The sequence below is a fragment of the Morone saxatilis genome, unplaced genomic scaffold (genome assembly GCF_004916995.1).
Source record: "Morone saxatilis isolate NCDOM2014 unplaced genomic scaffold, NCSU_SB_2.0 Contig19, whole genome shotgun sequence".
Taxonomy (NCBI): Eukaryota; Metazoa; Chordata; class Actinopteri; family Moronidae; genus Morone; species Morone saxatilis.
The window spans coordinates 2,271,917-2,289,176 of NW_023339751.1; the positions used below are offsets into that span (position 1 = coordinate 2,271,917).

Consider the following 17,260-nt stretch of genomic DNA (forward strand, 5'->3'; position numbering starts at 1 on the left):
CATTGAATGTAGAGATCTTGAACTTGCTAAACTTAGCTAGTGCAAAGTGGCAGTATCCAGACCCTACTCCGACTTTATTGTGTTGTAGATTTAAGTTTAAAGTTTTATGTCTATTTTTAGCCCATAATGACAAAGTGCAAACATGTTTTTATGAATTTATTATGAGTTTAGTCCCTATAAGCTTTGCACACCTGGATTTGGGATGTTTATCCTACTCTTCTTGGCAGATCCTCTCAAGCTCCATCAGATTGGAAGTGTGAAATGCCAACTTCGGGTCTCTGCACAGATGTCCTACGAGATTTAAGTTTGGACTTTTGGCTCGGCCACTCAAGGACAGTCAGAGACTTGTCCCGAAGCCACTCCAGCATTGTCTTGGCTGCATGCTTCGGGTCATTATCATGCTGAAAGATGAACTGTCGCCCCATTCAGTGGTTGTGTGCACTCAGGTTTCCTTCGAGGACCTCTCTGTATTTGGTTGCATTATTTTTTCCCTCAATTCTGACCAGTCTCTCTGTCCCTGCTGCTGAGAAGCATCCGAATGGTCTCATGTTGCCACCACCATGCTTCACTGTAGGGATGGCATTAGCCAGGTGATGAACAGTGCCTTGTGTCTGACTGACATAGTGCTTGGAATTCTGCCCAAAGAGTTTTTCTCTCATCAGACCAGAGAATCATTTCCCTCATGCTCTCAGGGCCCTTTAAATGCCGTTTGGCAAACTCCAAGCCAGCGTCCATCTCAATTTACCACAAGTGGACTAATCAAATTCTGGACACATCTCAAGGATAATTAAAGCAAATAAGGATGCACCTGACCACAATTTGGGATGCCACAGCAAGGCTTATGAATACTTTTTAGATGACTTTAGATTTATGGGCAGAAATTGTATTTTTTAGCAATTTAAATTAAATCTACTTTTTAAATCTAGTACTTTCTGAAGCCACTGTACATCATTCTAACTGCGTGCTTGTTAGTGTCAAGGCTGCAACTCAACATGCAACCTTGAGTTGAGGTAACATAAGTATGAAACTAACTGGGGTAAGATGCTGTATATTGACTGGTATCCATGGATGAAAAAAGAGTTCATCCTTTTACCGTAAACCTGCATTAATTGATTTATTGGACGCTAAGAGGAAGTGCAAAAAGCCATAAATAGAACACTGACATCCAGTATTAACACCTTATAAAGTTTATACAGCAAACAGTTGGCTATTTACACATCCGGCAGACTTGTAGCACCATTAGCATTCATTTAGAGTCGTGCTTCTGCCCACCTGAATGTAACATTCACTCTCCTTTAACTTCAATGTTCATTTCCGCCTACTCTTTAGGGAAATGTCTGGCTATCAAGCTGCTAAATGCTCGACTATATTCACCAGCCAGTCGCTAACTTTGCCTGTCTATTGTTTGGTGTCAGGCAGGTAGTGTACAGTGGGTTCATCAGAGCTGTTTTGCAGAAACACGGTTGATAAGAGCAATTGCGATTGAAGCAAACAGTAAAGAGGTGGGTTGTAAAAGCAAAACAATGAAAGAAGCTTTTACAGCTCCGTACAGCTGTAGGAAACTGCAGAGTTTGTCACATTTTACATTACACACAGTCATTTAATCTACTGTCAATTTAAAAATATTGATTAGTGCAGCATTGACTATTTTATATCTATATATGGTGAGTAGATTCACACACTGGGGCACTGTAATGGGTCAAACTAATGTTTTACCACTAATCTCATTTTAGTATGTGCCCTCTGCTGCTCTTCATACTGAAAAATGAGCACAATTTATTGAGTGGAGTTTTACAATGAGCACAGAGGAGTTGCGGGTCAAACCCTCAAGCATGAGTGAATGCCTGGCAGTAATCTGGGGTCTGGGGAGAGCTGTTACTGTCCAAAACCAGGAGGAGGCCACGTGGAAAGGCCAGGACAGGACTAGGCTGCGACAGTCACAGCGACTAAGAGAGGAAGGTTAGCCGGCTGGAAGGAGTACAAGGAACAGGCTGAAATAATCAGGCCACAATGACAAATGAGCCCAGGGAGGCAGGGAGGAGGGAGGGAAATAGAGGGACGGCGGAAGAGGAGAACAGTTTTGGGGAAAAAAGCGAGAGAGAAACAAGAGCTTGTGATTCTGTTGGCTCGAGTTGGTTTGCAAAGTTTCAATGGCCTACATAAAGTTGGTGATAGAGATGTGCTGGCTGGCTGACTTGGCTGCATGACTCAATCACAAGACTCTTGCATGCTCCTCTGAGGGTTCCTGCAACAATGGTGCGAGTGAACGTTGCCTCTCCTCCCAGCTGCCTTCAACCAGTCGCCTTAAGATACAACACCTCCACTGGCCTGCTTTCACAAGGTGCACTTTCCATGACCTACAAAAAGTTCTTTTTTAAAAGTAGTGTGTGTGTGTAGGGCAGTTTTAGTAAAACACCAAGTCCTTTAAGGCTGCAATTCCAGGGCAAAATAATCTGTGGATTCATAATGCTGTATTAAAGAAACAGGATCCTGTACGTTTGGAAATCATCCCAAATTTCGTGTTTTATGAGGATCATTTGAGCCCCCTCACAGGGCTTGTTATAACTGCTGACTGGGGGAAGAGAGGCTAATTTGTTTCACAGTCTCCCAAGGCCTTGTTCCATCCAGGCCTTAAATCAATATTCCTAATGGAGGCTGAACAAGGCCCATCCATCCTCACCACTCCTCTTGCTCACTTTCTGATTCTGATGAAGGCATGGACAGTAAGAGGAAAGCACCACATACCGCTCTCCCAGATGACTCACCCATTTTGGTTTTGAAACCTTTAAAATCCGATCCCAAGGGACTGTTTTTAAAACTCTTTGACGACAGTAGCTACGACAACCCTAGCTACCCTCGCTGCTCTGTCTTCGACAGCACTGTGGCAGCGTCCATTTGGTCATGATTCACTGCTACGTCTCTGGGCCCCCCAGGGAGAACGGGTGATGTTTTTTGAGAGTGATCTGTTGTGATGTAACGCTTGAGGCGAAACCTTGCTTTCATAATGAAGTACTATACTCCACAGACCAGGGGATCAAATTCATTGCTACGCCCTAATGCTGGTTCTTCTGTGCTTCTGGGTGAGGAGAGCTGACCCCTGCACTTTGAGGTTTCAAACATATGCGAGGGAAAGACGAAGTTAGCGTCTTCTCATGTGTCACAAATCCTTACAAGGATTTGTGTGGATTTGGTGTGTGCAGCAGATGATAGTTAATTTTTCCTCCTCCAAGGTAATCCATTCAGTGTACCCTCGACTCCTACACATCATATCTGTGCAGCGAGGGAATGGTCGCAGCAATTACTGTGGGCTGCAAACTTGACATCCGCCCAGCTTAAGGCAGCCTTTACCGAGCTGATGGGATTCAGTGTGGGCTTTCACAAGGTTGCTTCCTAATGAATTTCCTCTGAAGCTACGGACGGAGCTGTTCAAAAGCACAGCAGAACTCAGGATGTCTCAATGAGAGCAAAACCCCGCTTCGAGACAGAAAGTGCGTCTGTGTGTAGGTACGAGCTGCAGGAAAACCTTACAAATCCTCTTAGTCTGCACATCTCTTTTTACAAAACAAATCAATGCCAAATACTTTCTTAACACTGTCTCGTGCACCACTCCTCTATTCTTCTCTTCTGATTTCAAGAATCATTACGTCCTCTGACAGCTGTTTGGTGTGTTTTGCCGCATTCTTTCTGACTCGCTGGTTGTCTCCTTGTCTTCCTCCTGGCACTGTATCAATAAAAACACTCCTATAAAGCTTTATCAAAGCTGCTGTTTCTCTTTTTTAAATTTATTTTGAGAATAGGCAGTTCCCAAAAAACCCAAGCTGGTCTATTGCACATCCATTATTAATGTACTGAAATGCCCAAATGTCACGCACAAGATATCGTAATGCTCTATTTGAAAATCCTATGGATACTGGCAACTGTCTGATCTACAGGGAATTGGTTAAACAGCATACCCACGCAGTGAACCAATTAGGTTCCTAGTATTTATACAGTAAAGGCAAACAATGGGAAGATGAAGCAGAGTTCTCATCAGTCCTGTCTCATTACTTTGCTGGTTGAGATGCTGTCTCAAGCAGCAGCAAAATGAAGGACACAGTTCATGAGCTGCATTCAGGTGCAACACATAACAATGCTGTCGCGCACAGATACTCACAAAGTGTCTTTGTAAACTGGGGCAGAAATAACAAACGTACCATAGACACAAGCTATAAATTGATTTCCTTTTAGCTCACTGTGTTCTCCTCTCTCCAGCTTAAAGAGAGAATGCAAAACTTTCCTTGAATTATAAATTTTTCTGCACATAGAAAGCTCAGCACAGGAAGGCTTTAGTCTCTGCAGATGATCTTTGGAGCAGTCCTGTATGATTCCATTTAGTGGATGAGGATGGAACCAATCCAAACTGTATTTTCAGTCAGATTCTGACTGTAATTTTGCACAAAGAGAGTACCAAAAATGGTAACCTCATTGTGCAAACTGTCACTCTCTCTGGTGGATTTGCATGGGACCAGTCTGGTGGTACTTACATTACAAAACACAGACACAGCTGCCCAAGTTCAGGGTCTGTACGTGCTAAACCAGTGGACTCGTATAGTAACAGCTGCATGCAGACACTATCACACAGTTGTTTTAACGTTGCATCTCTCTTGTCACACAATCTGATGGCAATGGCGACAGCCTGTTGAGGATGTGCCTTTGCTTTCTGCAACCTGTCACTATGATGCTTTATTTGTCATGCAGATTTGACAGCTTCCCTATGCTTTTCAAGAGGGCCAGCCAAATACAAGCAGGCAGAGCATGATGAGGGAAGGGGACACTTACATCTTAAGGCCCTTAACTTCTACAGCGATAACTTCAGCAAAAAATATAAACCACTGAGGTACACTGAAAATTTCTATCATACAATGCATCATGATCATCTTTCCTTCTTTAAAGGACCAGTGTGTAGGATTCTAGCGGTGAAGTTGCAGATTGCAACTAACTGAACACCACTTGAGTCTGTATTTGATGATCTGGGAATGAGAGCAGGCTGTGACGTGTAAGAGAAAATACTATGGTTGTGAAACTTGAACATCTTAATCCTCTGCACAGACAGGGAATCTATGGAAAGTGTATGGTCTAAGACAGTATGAGGTAAAGGCTTGTGTGTTTCACATTCAGGCTTTTTCCTTCAAGTTGAAGTTGGATATTGCAAAGTCAATACTTTTAGAGAAGCTGAGAGCTGCACAGGATTTTCCCAATGTCCTGGACATCATTGTAAAAGTAGCGTTACATAGAAAGTAAAGGGACAAGTAGAACATTTTACATTTCTCCGGACTGGTTGCATTCAAAAACACGCATTCTGTAGCGAGACGCCACCGCAGTAAAGACGACTTGTTTACTTCCAGTACTTTTGTGTATATGCTCCCAGTGAGACCGACAGGCCACTTCTGAAGCGTCTCTGCGAAGCCGGCTTAGAATAGCAGAGATAGAAGGTGTTAAGTGTGAAAACTTCTCATTCCCACGTAGGACGCTATGATGCAGTTTAGCATTTTTGTCACTAATGGGCATTTGAAATAGCGCTGGATGCAGAGTATGAGAGAGAGAGAGCAGAGCAGCACATGGAAAACTAGAACACAGAAGGCTCTGGCAGCCATTCACTCCTGCAGGGAATTATACTATAAAAAATACACAGGCCTACTACTGTACGCTCATTAAAAGGCCCTCAGTTTGTTCTAGCAGAGTGGCTTCTTTAGCAGGCAAAAATATCCTGTAGATTAAACTTAAATCATTCACAACCTGGTTAGGGAATGAGCCCAGGACACGACTTTGTCCTGGTTCATCTACTCACTATCTACACATAATCAATCCTTCATGGACCGTGTGAATAACAAAGTATTCTGGCGGCGATTGCTCAGCAGATAGGCACGTGCAATATCATTCTACCAATTACAGAGGAGTAAAGTGCTTTGTGTAATATGCCGTGAATGCCGTGCCAGGTCCCCAATTACATTTAGAAATGTGTCCCACTCGGAGATGAGCGTTGAATAATGAAAGCAGCCTCCATTCACCCACATATCAGACTCAGGGGAAGAGTAAGGTCATTTCAAACCGCAGTAATTATCAAATGTGTGCTTCATGGGCTCAGAGTCAAAATTAATATCCCAAAATATCTCCGCTCTGTTAATTGTTTCTTAAGTTAACAGTGTTTGTTAGTGGAGGAACATTTGTTTCGAGCCTTAATAAAACGAACAAAACTTTTCCTTTTTTTTTCCCCACTAAGTGCCAAATGCAGAAAGTAAAGTGCATGCAACACCAGGAACACAATATTCACAAAGAGTACATCTATTTTAGGGCTGCAACAGATTTCAGAGTGAGCATGCACTTGTCTGTTGAGAATCTCTTAGGGAAATATACAAAATGCACAGACAGACAGAGCAGGCGACCGACACAGGCAGCGCAGACCACATTGAAAGTGTAAAAACATAGGATAGTCACCAGAGATTTACTAAAAAAACATGTTCAATTTCCTGTAGGATCTCAAGCTCTCTAAAGACGTTTCGGACCTCATCTCTCTCTATGCACTGCTGTTTGTTCATGTACTTCATGGCGTACATCTTCTCGGTGTCCCTCTTTTGCACAATGCATACCTGCAGCAAGCAAAGGGAGTGAAGAAGAGGGGGAGGGAAAGAAAATGGGAAAAAAGACAAAATGAAGGACATTAGTATGAGATAAACATATAGTTACAGTTTATGTACAAAATCTGTGTGTGAATTTACAAAACAACAAACATGGATAAATGAACACTCAGATCTCATTGCAAAATAGTTTTGGCAGGGAGAGACAATTACATCACTCTGAAGGTGTCGCAGCCAAGTTCCAGCTCCACAAATGCGGCCACGCTGCTCTGCAAATTGAATATGTTTTCAAAATAGCCCACAGCATCTTTCAGCTGTTGATTAATGCGACCGTTGAGATGGATACCGTACACCACGATGCATAAAATGCTGACACGCTGAGTATCCTCTAATGAACTTCGTTTCCAAACGCAGAAGTTTGTGGCGGAAACCACTTCCAAACCAATCACCTCATTATTTATTCATCACGAGTTCTGCGGTTTTGTCAGGAAGTGGCTGTGAAAGGTCAGGGGCGGCAGGACGGGACTCCAGGGAGGTCAGAGTCATTACAGTAACATTACTGTCCAACCGCAGTCATTACACAGATCATGTGTCCTGCCTTGCAGACAAATAAGGAATTCAATTCTTAGAGGTTTTTTTGTCTGTCTGTGACTCATTCTGATACTCCTGTGTGCTACCTTAAAGGACCAGTGTGTAGTTGCAGATTTCACTGGCTTTACCCTACCTAGGAGAAAACACGAAAGGCCTTCTCTAGAGCTTTTGGTTTGTCTGTTTTGGGCTACTGTAGAAACATTGCGGTTCTATGTGGACTCCATGGCACCTGTAGATAAAAACTGCTGATTCTAAGGTAACAGAAACACAACAATTCTTATTTTCAGGTGATTATAATTTAATGAAAACATACCTATGAACATAATATTTCATTTCTGACAATAGATCCTCCTAAATGTTACACACTGGACCTTTAAAACCAGATCATTTTGTGTTTTTAATCACTGGATGATAACATAAAATGTATTGTTGACTGATATGGGATTTAATATTTAGAGAGCAGAGCTGATATATAATGCCGATAGCAAAACAAAGAAAAGTCATGTTTAATTCCATTAATCCAAACACATTATAATCTAATATACATGGTTATCTCATGGTTATCTAACACATTGTTTTAGATGGAATTTCAATTCATTATGAAATAGAAGCTGGTCTTTAAGGGAGAGTGGAGGATAATACATCAGAAGCAACATCATTGAACTGCATTAATCTATACATTATAACATAATATATATTCAGCACTAGCCAGTAATGGTTTTAGATTGAATGTAATTTAGGACAGGAAATACTTCTTAACATAATATAATATTATAATTATAATATCAAGAGTCTGGCAATACAGGGGTTACGATTCAATATACTGCGATACTGTAAGCATGGCGACATATTGGGATTTATTTTAATCTAATTTTAGGAAAACTGTCCACAGTGTGCAGAAAATGTAAGCAAAAAGTCGCTTTAACATCCAACATCAGCAGCTAAAGTCGATACAGTGTTTTTGAGAATCGATACAGTATCACAAAATATTGCGATACGATACTTTTCAATATTTTCCTACACCCCTATAATATATTATAATGAGTGATATAATCAGAGCCAAAATGTGTCCGTGTGCATTTGACCCATCCTATACATTAAGGAGAGCAGCCTGGGGTTCAGTGTCTTGCTCAAAGACACAAATGGACAGGGGAAGCTGGGGAATCGAACCCCCAACCCTGCAGTTAGTGGCAAACATATACAGCAGGATGTACGAGAGTAGAGGGGCTCCAAACTAACCTTCTAACCACCTTCCCTAAACTGACACAAGGAGGATTTGTCTATCTATAGTGAAATGATAATTGGATTGGGCTCTTCATATAAAACTCCTATACATTGGGAGAGTTACTGGAGCTACAAAGGGATTTCTTTATACCCAGTATGGAGAGGAGGAATGTACGCAGCAACCAATAACTTTCTCTCACCATTCAGTGAATATGGCATGTGTGCATTGTATTAAAATAGACTATCCTTTAATGTGGCTTTACAGCAGTCTCCAAAGGGTGGTAAGATCTAATTTGCATGACTGTTTAGCAGGGATGCCACCAACGCTCAACACTGTCAGTAAAATGCTTAAGTGGGCCAGAGGGAAAACACGCATTTACAGTAGCTTCAAATGCAAAATGACAAACAAGATGCAGAAACGTGCTGTTAATCCTTTACTTTTTTCAACTTGGTTTCCTCAATATCATGTAAACAAGAAGCCTGGTTTCCCTAACTGGGGAAAGGGATTACCATTAAATTGGTTAACTCAACTATGTTTATATCTATCTGGATTTTGAAGACTGCGTGTCCATGACAAAGACCTGAGACAGAAAGAGTGTGGTGGCAGTGCTGCAGGAAACATCCTTACTCAGCCTTGTAATACACTTAAAATATTCCAGCCTCGCCTTAGAGCTACGGCAGGGGGTCGAGGTGGAATCTAATTACCGGCCACCTGCATGTTAACGCTTTCTCTGATTTTCCGCCTTAACTTTATGTCTCCCAATAACCTGGCTCCTTGTGTGCATGTAAACACAGCGGATGTGAAAAACCCCCCCCCCCAATACCCTGGGTGTAGCACCAGACCATCCTGTGAAGCATTAAAGGCTAAACGGCCCCCTGCTATTTCTGTTATAGACAGAAGGCCTTAGCTGGACTGAATTGTCCACCAAGGCACAGGTCTCCTTCATTACAGTCTCAACCACACAGATGGCTGTTTTACACAGCACTCTGGCCCTGATGCACTGCAAAAAAAACACCCATCTCGGCTACTCATTTTCTCATTTGTTCGGTCTTTAGGTCACAGAAAAAGGAGAAAGTTGTCTGCTATATTCAAATGCATCACAAACAAATGGGAAAATGCTCTGGGGACATAGATTATCTACTGCACGAGTGGATTTTTTCACTGGGGGAACAAAGATTGTTAAGACTGAACACCAAAGTAAATGAGGTGTTAAAATAGACATTTTCCATGTGGTGACAGGAGGAAATCTATTACTGTGTAAAACATCATCTATTTAATTGTGCTCGTGGATCCCCCACTAGCACAGAGCTCGAGCGAGTGCCAGGGCTGAGTCGGCTCTCTCCTCTTTCCTCCGTCTGGATCTCCTCCAAGCCCAGATTCCCCCTACTTCTGTCACTTTCATTAACTCATTGCAGCTGAAATTCATCAAACCGGTTCCTCCTCCTTTGTAAAGTAAGGGATTATACTGAAGAGGAGAGTTTCTATGCAGTTTACGGTGATATCTGCAGATTTACTGCTCTAAAAGTGATAATTAGTCATTTTCAAAACAATGATTAGACAAACCAAACCAAATAGAATTTCTTGCCAGCGGCCGTCGATTTTACCAGAGGAAATAGCAACAGTGCTTAGAAGATTTTATCAGCTGTATCTAACTAGCTAATTAAGCAAACGTTAGCTCTGTGAGTTGGTTGAAAATGTTTCAGTTGGTTCGGAAACTAGGTGTCTTATATTCCTGATAAACACTAAAATATGTTTCTAAAATGATTTGAGGAGAGAAATAGTCAACGCAGTAACATAATCTGGATCCATATCTGATCAGCACTGCCTAGTTTGACACTTTGATCTGAGTTTGGTGCGTTGAGTTGGACAGACTCACTGAGAATGAGCTGTAAATAGACTGAATGGTATCTGTTTTTATTGCAACCAATTGAGTTGCCCCCTGCTGGCCGTTAGAAAGAATGCAGTTTTAAGACACTTCCATTGTGGCTTTGATTGCTTTGACCAGTGGTCAAAAAGTAAAGAGACAGCAGCGTTCTTATGTAAGTGTAGTTAGACTGAGTATGTATGACAAACAAAATACTGTATTTTCCAGCACACATAACGTTATCTTATGTGACATTGCTGTAGCTGGCCTGTAAACCAAAATCCAATGAAGCTAGCTGTAAACTTACAAATTAATGTAGTTAATTAATGACTTTGGATACTGTAGTTGGTAAGCTAGTTACCCAGACATGCTATTGATTGCAGCTTATACTAGCAGATAAACACTTTGTTTAATCCATTCCTTACTGCACTCGCTAAGTTATAATTAGACATTTATGAACAGTCATTATATTCTCGTGTAATATTTTAATCAGATTTCATCTAAATATCAGTAAATCTGTTGAGGTTTTGTTACACATATTCCAGCTATTATCAGTCAGTGCAGACGTTTAATGTCTGATGGTTTAAATACTGATCCACAGGCCTTCTTTTATCCTTATAAATAAAAGATACGATCCTGAGGGGGAAAGCCAAATGTTTTTCAATTTAAAAATGCCGAATATCAGCAGAAAATATTGCTCATTGCCAGTTTAAATCTTAAAATCCTGCTATTGGATTTCAAGTCTCCCTATCAGTTCAGCCAAACCTCATACCTCCTTTTTAGACTTTTTTTTTTAGCCCTCAGCATGATAACACGCGGCTCCAGGCCCTCCCTTTTTCCATCTCCCTCGCTGAGCTTAACACAGACCCAGTTTCTCTTTGCTCTTAGCCAGGCCAGTCTGTACCATCTGCACTGTGCTAGAAGGTAGACTAAAAAAATTCTGTCAAATGCCGCAAACAAGGATCCGAGAGGTCGGCCAAATATTTTCATCCTCCTTTCACTGCTGAGACAAATAAGCATCTTTCCCACATGCACTTTAACCCATTTATGTTCAAGCTTTTTTCAATGTCTGCATCATCTGGGAACAAGAAACTGAGTCAATTTTTAGAGACACTCTGGCATTTCACTGGCTCAAGACTTATTTAGGAAATCTCCTTTATGGCTCTGTTGGGAGCAAAAGTTAAAAGTATTATCTAACAGAGCATGCCAAAGTCTCTACCAGACAACCAGCGAGCCAATCATAAGAGGCCTTGAACAAGTGTGAAACTGTCACGATGTGTGGGAACTAACTTTCCTATATGAGACCTACCAGTGACAGATGAAAACCACAAACTTATCTGGAGAACTCAGTGGACATTTATTTTCTATTAAAGGTCCAGAAACAATTTTCTAAGAGATGTGATCTGTTCACTTGAAAGCACCACTGAGAAGAGCGTTTTAAAAAATGTTCCCTGTTCACAACTCCATTACTGAGTGAGCTGGCAAGAAAAATGTTCACTGCGGTGAATTATCTATTTAAAACAAGCATCTAGTCTAGAATGGTAGAAAATAAATTTAAAATCTTTCTAATTAAGAAAAAGTTAATAATAATGCAAAGTATATGCATGTATGCGTGTTCTCAGCAGCAGTATTCATTAGGCATCATCCTTCAGCTTCCTTCTTTCTTATCCTTTGAATTTTTCATTTGGCTTCATTCAAATGCAGGATGTGCACTGTATGGTGGCTCCTGAGGCTCAAGCTGCTGGCCCCTTTGCCCTTTCTTTGGTTGATGTGCCCCTCTGGACCAAATAAAAAATAATTAATGATAATAATTAAACTCTTATCTCTGCTACGGTTATACAAACTGTTGTGAGAAAGCCTGCCACGAGAATTTAAATCTTTCTTTTTCCTTGTTTGTGAATGAAAATTATGTAAATTACTGGTCTTTATGTATGCTCTGAGTTTTTAAGTGATTTCTATGCTTGAACCATTGTAAAGCATGTTAATATCTGAGGAATTTGGGTTTTTTTTAAGTATTCCTGTAACCTTGCAAGGCAGCTGGAGTCACAAGATCACAAAGTCACAACATCACGCAAGAATGCATCTTGCCAGGCTTCTAGCTACACATTTGTGTCCAAACCCTAAAGTTACAGACCGATCAGCGTCATTTGAGGAACTACTGGCCGCTACAGCAAGAGCTGTGATCGTGGTTTAACACTAGGTGTGTGTGAGACAACTTGTATGAGAAGTGACTGTGGCGGCTGCTAAAGAGGTTAGCGTCGATGCTGCTAGCATCAGAACTGGAGAGGATTTCATCCTTGAAAGAAGAACGATGTGTTTCCCTCTTTGGTAAGATTTTAATTACGTTACGTTTGTTGATCTGATTGGTTGAAGTTTGGCCTGTGATACACGGTGACAGACTGATGGTTCATCCAATCACCTGCAGAGTTTTCAAATATAAAAGACCATTGCAGTAGTGAATGATTTTTTCTCAGTCAGCATCAAGTTTTTGAGTTTGGCTGTATTTGTAAGTTTAATTTAATTAATGTTGTTGGGTTCAGATAAAGACATCAATTTATTAACCATATTATTACATTTTTATTTGTAATATGCAGATCTGATTTCAAAGATCGGTATCAGGGCCAATAACAGTAATTAATGAATGTAATCTGCGCAGAAGATGTAGAGATGACGGAACTAAACAGTGTAAGGTAACTCAGGCAAAGGCTGCACCGAAGCACCGAACACAGGAGTGAGAAACTCCCTCCAGACAGCCGCCGTGTAAGATTACAGCGAGGGTTTGTTATTTCATACTATTATATTTTGTAAAGAAATTTGAAAAAAAAAAAACATTAAGTAAGAGCTTTGATGCAGGCTTTTTTTTTTTCTTGATGCAATGCAGAGCTATTAAATTGTCAAGCTTATACATCGAATTGATTAATAAATAACTTTAACTTGTAATGTGCACCTGTATCATAAAGTTAAATACAAGGATCGGATCAGGATACTGTGAAAACTTTCTTATTTTCTAATAGTCACCACAATATGTATTAATATATATTACAGAACCTGGGGAATATTGTATATAATACCATATTGCATTCAAGCTGTTTATTATGTGGGTGTTATTGCATAATAAAGTGATTATTTCAAGGTATTACATAATGTTTTGTTTCAGTTTTTGACTTTATCATGTAGAAATGTGGAGCTGTATCACTGTAAAAGGCTAATTATTGACTGTTACCTAACATGAATATAGCTTTATATATGAACCAGTGCTGCAGAGCAGGGAGCAGAGGCAGAGAGACAAAGAGATGAGGTAGGCAGCTAAAAAAATGATTTTAAAGCAGTGGCAGGCAAACAGGTGAATGTTTAAACCAAAATGGCCCTCAAATGCCCCTTAGCTCAAGTTCAGTTCAGTAAGTTGAAGTTAACTGTACATTGTCGGACTTTATAGATAAAACCTTTTGAATGGATCCATGTTTTCCTGATCATCTGTGTCGACCATATTCTCTGTTGTTATTATTTACGGAAAAACTGCATTACACACAACTATTTTAAGATATCTGTTAGCAAGGAGACCATAATGTTTGTGTGTAGACTTTCTTCACCCAATCACACACTGTCAGTCATCCCTGCACCATCTTATCTGGAATCCTCAGGAGGCGATCAGCCGAGTGAAATGATGACTTTTAAAAAGGATTTATTCATATATTCATTGAGCACATTAGCAATTCAATGCATTAGACCAGTTTAGTATAGAGCAGAAGAAAGTAACAGTTTTCAGGCGAGAGGTGTGAGGCAGAATGTTTTGCAAGCTATTTGCATATGAATGGAGACATTTTCACATAGATTGAAATCAGTTGAGATGGAAGGTTCCGGCTATCGCTGCGGCGGCCCGGCTGAGGCGCCGGCTTCTGAGACCGATTCTCTCCGAGCAGTAATGGATACTAAAGTGTCCCTAATTAATTCTGTAACATTATTTCCGAAATGCTAATGGTCAGCATGAGCCAACCTACTGCTACACTGCTGGCGAGGTTTTCATTGTTAAATTCTAATTTAGGAACACCTGCTATTCGGATTGCCTTTGAATATTTGTCAGAGATAAAGGTCATTTTGTTTTTCGAACAGGCAGGGTGGAAGCTACGGGGCGAGTTAGAGGATGGTGCCAAATTTTTCCACTGGCTCGCTGGCTGTGCATCTGGGGAAAGAGCTAACTAATAAATTGGCACAATCACCAGACCCGGCTCAGGATTGTCCAGCCTGGAGCCAACAGGAATCATCCAACAAAAGGAAAATCACAATTCTGTCCACGAGACAAATTACAGCCCCCTTAACTATATAACTACAGACTACATAAGCAGCAACCAAATCACCATCAGGTAAGTCTATAAAATACCAGATACAGATATTTCTAATGTGAAATAACCCAAACTTCCCAAATTTCAATCAAACCACAAAGGTGGAAAACCATGTTAAAAAATGTGACCGGTTGATGGCATTTCTCTTTGTTTCATGTGTTAATTTTAGGAATGTTACAGTCTCCTAATTGGTCCACAGGGATCTAATGTTTTGATCTCTTCACTGGAAGCTCCAGGCCTCCCTAAAAACTCAGTATTTCACCAGGATAGGCGTTGCTTTATAGGACACAGCAGTGCATGCTTCAGCCCGTGCTCTGCGGCGTGTTCATGAGCTTTCCACGATGGAGGCTGACATACTTTTGTAAAAACAATGCAGGTTAATAGGCGGGTTACATTCTTCATAAATCAATCATCAATCAAGGTCTAAGAAAGAGATTAGGTTAATAAACAACATGCTAGCTTATCCAAAAAGTGCAGCACATCAGTGGTTCTCCACCTGGGGTGTTCCAGGGGGTCCCCCAGAAAATGTTTTAAATATTTGAATTAAGTTAGTACAATGAGAGACTATAGAAGAATGACTATTCAGTTCATAGACTCCACATTCACTGTTATCTGTAGTATAGACAGCTATGGAATAACTTATGTGTATCAATCTGTGGTTCCCTGATACCAAAAAGGTAGAGAATCTTGGGGGTTTGAGGTTTTTTTAATATGCAAATTTAAATCCACATAAAAACAGGTGAATGGAAACACACTTAATGTTTTTATAACTTTTTTAAACAGCTGGGTGTCACAAACGTTACTTACACAGGAGTAAATAATGTAATTGTTGGGAACTATTTTCAGCTGTAAATTTACAGCAGCAAGACTGTTCCTGTGTTCATGGTAAGGAAGGAACATGTCAACCAGTGCCACAGTGTGGCTCACGGATGTGTTTTTAATAGTTCTTAGACAACAATGGAGCTCTGCGGCACAGAGGAGGAAGATATATCAGGCCCTGGATACACAAATACTTGTTAGTGGGACCAATTTGTCGCTGGTTTTGGTCTTTTCCTGGAATTTGTTGACAAAGAGAAAACATTACCAGACTCAACCTTTACTGTGCTGCTTTCACTTGTATTCACTTGTTTACCATGACCATTCAACTGGGGCCTTGTTTGATGAGGCACACTGAATGTACACCAGTGTTTCGACCAGCTGTATTTACATACAGCGCGTGAGTAAAACTCGGTCCAGGTGACAATGAATTCAGCACTGCAGCTGTCACACTGCTCTAGTCGCATGCAACAGGGAGCTTGAATGGTGTTTCGGTTAATGAGCAAATACAATTGAAGGGAGTGGGGGAAAAAAAGAGCCATTCATATGGGCTGCGTCAAGGGTTCACACTTGGCTCCAGATTCCACGTCTGCAAGCAGCAGGAAGGAGGACAGCGCTGGCCCTGGGTGAGATGCTGTCACAACGTTGGCTGTAATCTCTGACCACCAGCTGCACACAGCACCTGTTTATCTCTCCTAAAGAGAGCTTCTCAGACGTGGTCAGACGAGCGCACACACACGGAGTAAACGTACAGGCTGGACCTATCGATTCCTCCGCGGACTGTGTTAGAAGTGCCGAGTCATTTGATGTGAAGGAATTCAAAGCAAAGGACGGCACACGTGAAGGAAGCACCTGCCTGTCTCATCCTCAAAGACAGGTGCCCACAGAAACCCTCCTTGCGTCACATCGTCTGAATCCGATGCTCACTTTTAATAGTTTTGAGCACTGAAGCATGAAACTAACTTTGTTTTTCTGCAACACAATCATTATTTAATCAGTGCTAAGAAAGGAGAACGGCACTAATAACGAGGAGCTCGGCAGGCTGTTTCCTGGAGTTAATCTCCATAGGGTCAGTCAGGGGCGCCTGGCAGGCAGAGAAACACGTTCCTGCCATTGAACAACACATTAAAACATCAGCTCTTCTAAAAAAAGCCACCAGTTATTTACCCATATGTTCTAACAAACTTCTGAGGATCCCTAATGAGGCAATACGAGCAGCAATTACAGAATAACAATGGCGGGTCTTCCATGGTTTGTGATGGGAGCAGGTACTTGTAAACTCAGGTTTGAAAGCAACAGTAATCCATTAAAAAAAGCAACAGTAATTCAATTATAATTCAGCGCTCAGTATTCAACACCCCATCAGAGATGGCATGTAGACTGCAGCCTGTGAAAGAGGAAAGATTACTTAAAGATGCTGTGGTTGATATTTCTGCAAGAAACAAGGAACAGTAAGTGTCAAAAAGTTTTGAAATGTATATAAAACCAGGACATAACGTCGCAAAGAACACCTGATTCCTTAATTCCTCATTGTAAAGCAGGAATCTTCCTAAATCAGCTGGAAAAATTCCACTGCGGCTCAATGTGACCTATCTGCTAGTATGACCCACTACTGCAGATCATGAGACTAATTATATATTCCGCCGAGACGCTCGGTCCAGCTCTAACTTCAGCGTTTTTACCCGGTTGCTGGATGGGTGGATGATGTTAATTTGGGAGGTCACTGGATAATGATTCCGCGGGGCATTCAGAATTCAGAATAAAAGAAAATATTCATGTTTTGACAAAAAAGAATCCCTTTTAGTTGGCT

At 41.0% G+C, this 17,260-nt stretch overlaps 1 protein-coding gene across 1 annotated transcript in view; it reads right to left on the bottom strand.

Moving 5' to 3' along the window:
• LOC118329379 (serine/threonine-protein kinase 32C-like) overlaps positions 1-17,260 on the bottom strand; it is an 85,200-nt gene that overhangs the window by 26,370 nt on the left and 41,570 nt on the right. Inside the window, exon 3 of the mRNA XM_035663533.1 lies at positions 6,475-6,626. Within this exon, the coding sequence (XP_035519426.1) occupies positions 6,475-6,626 (152 nt within the window). The remainder of the gene's footprint in view (positions 1-6,474; positions 6,627-17,260) is intronic.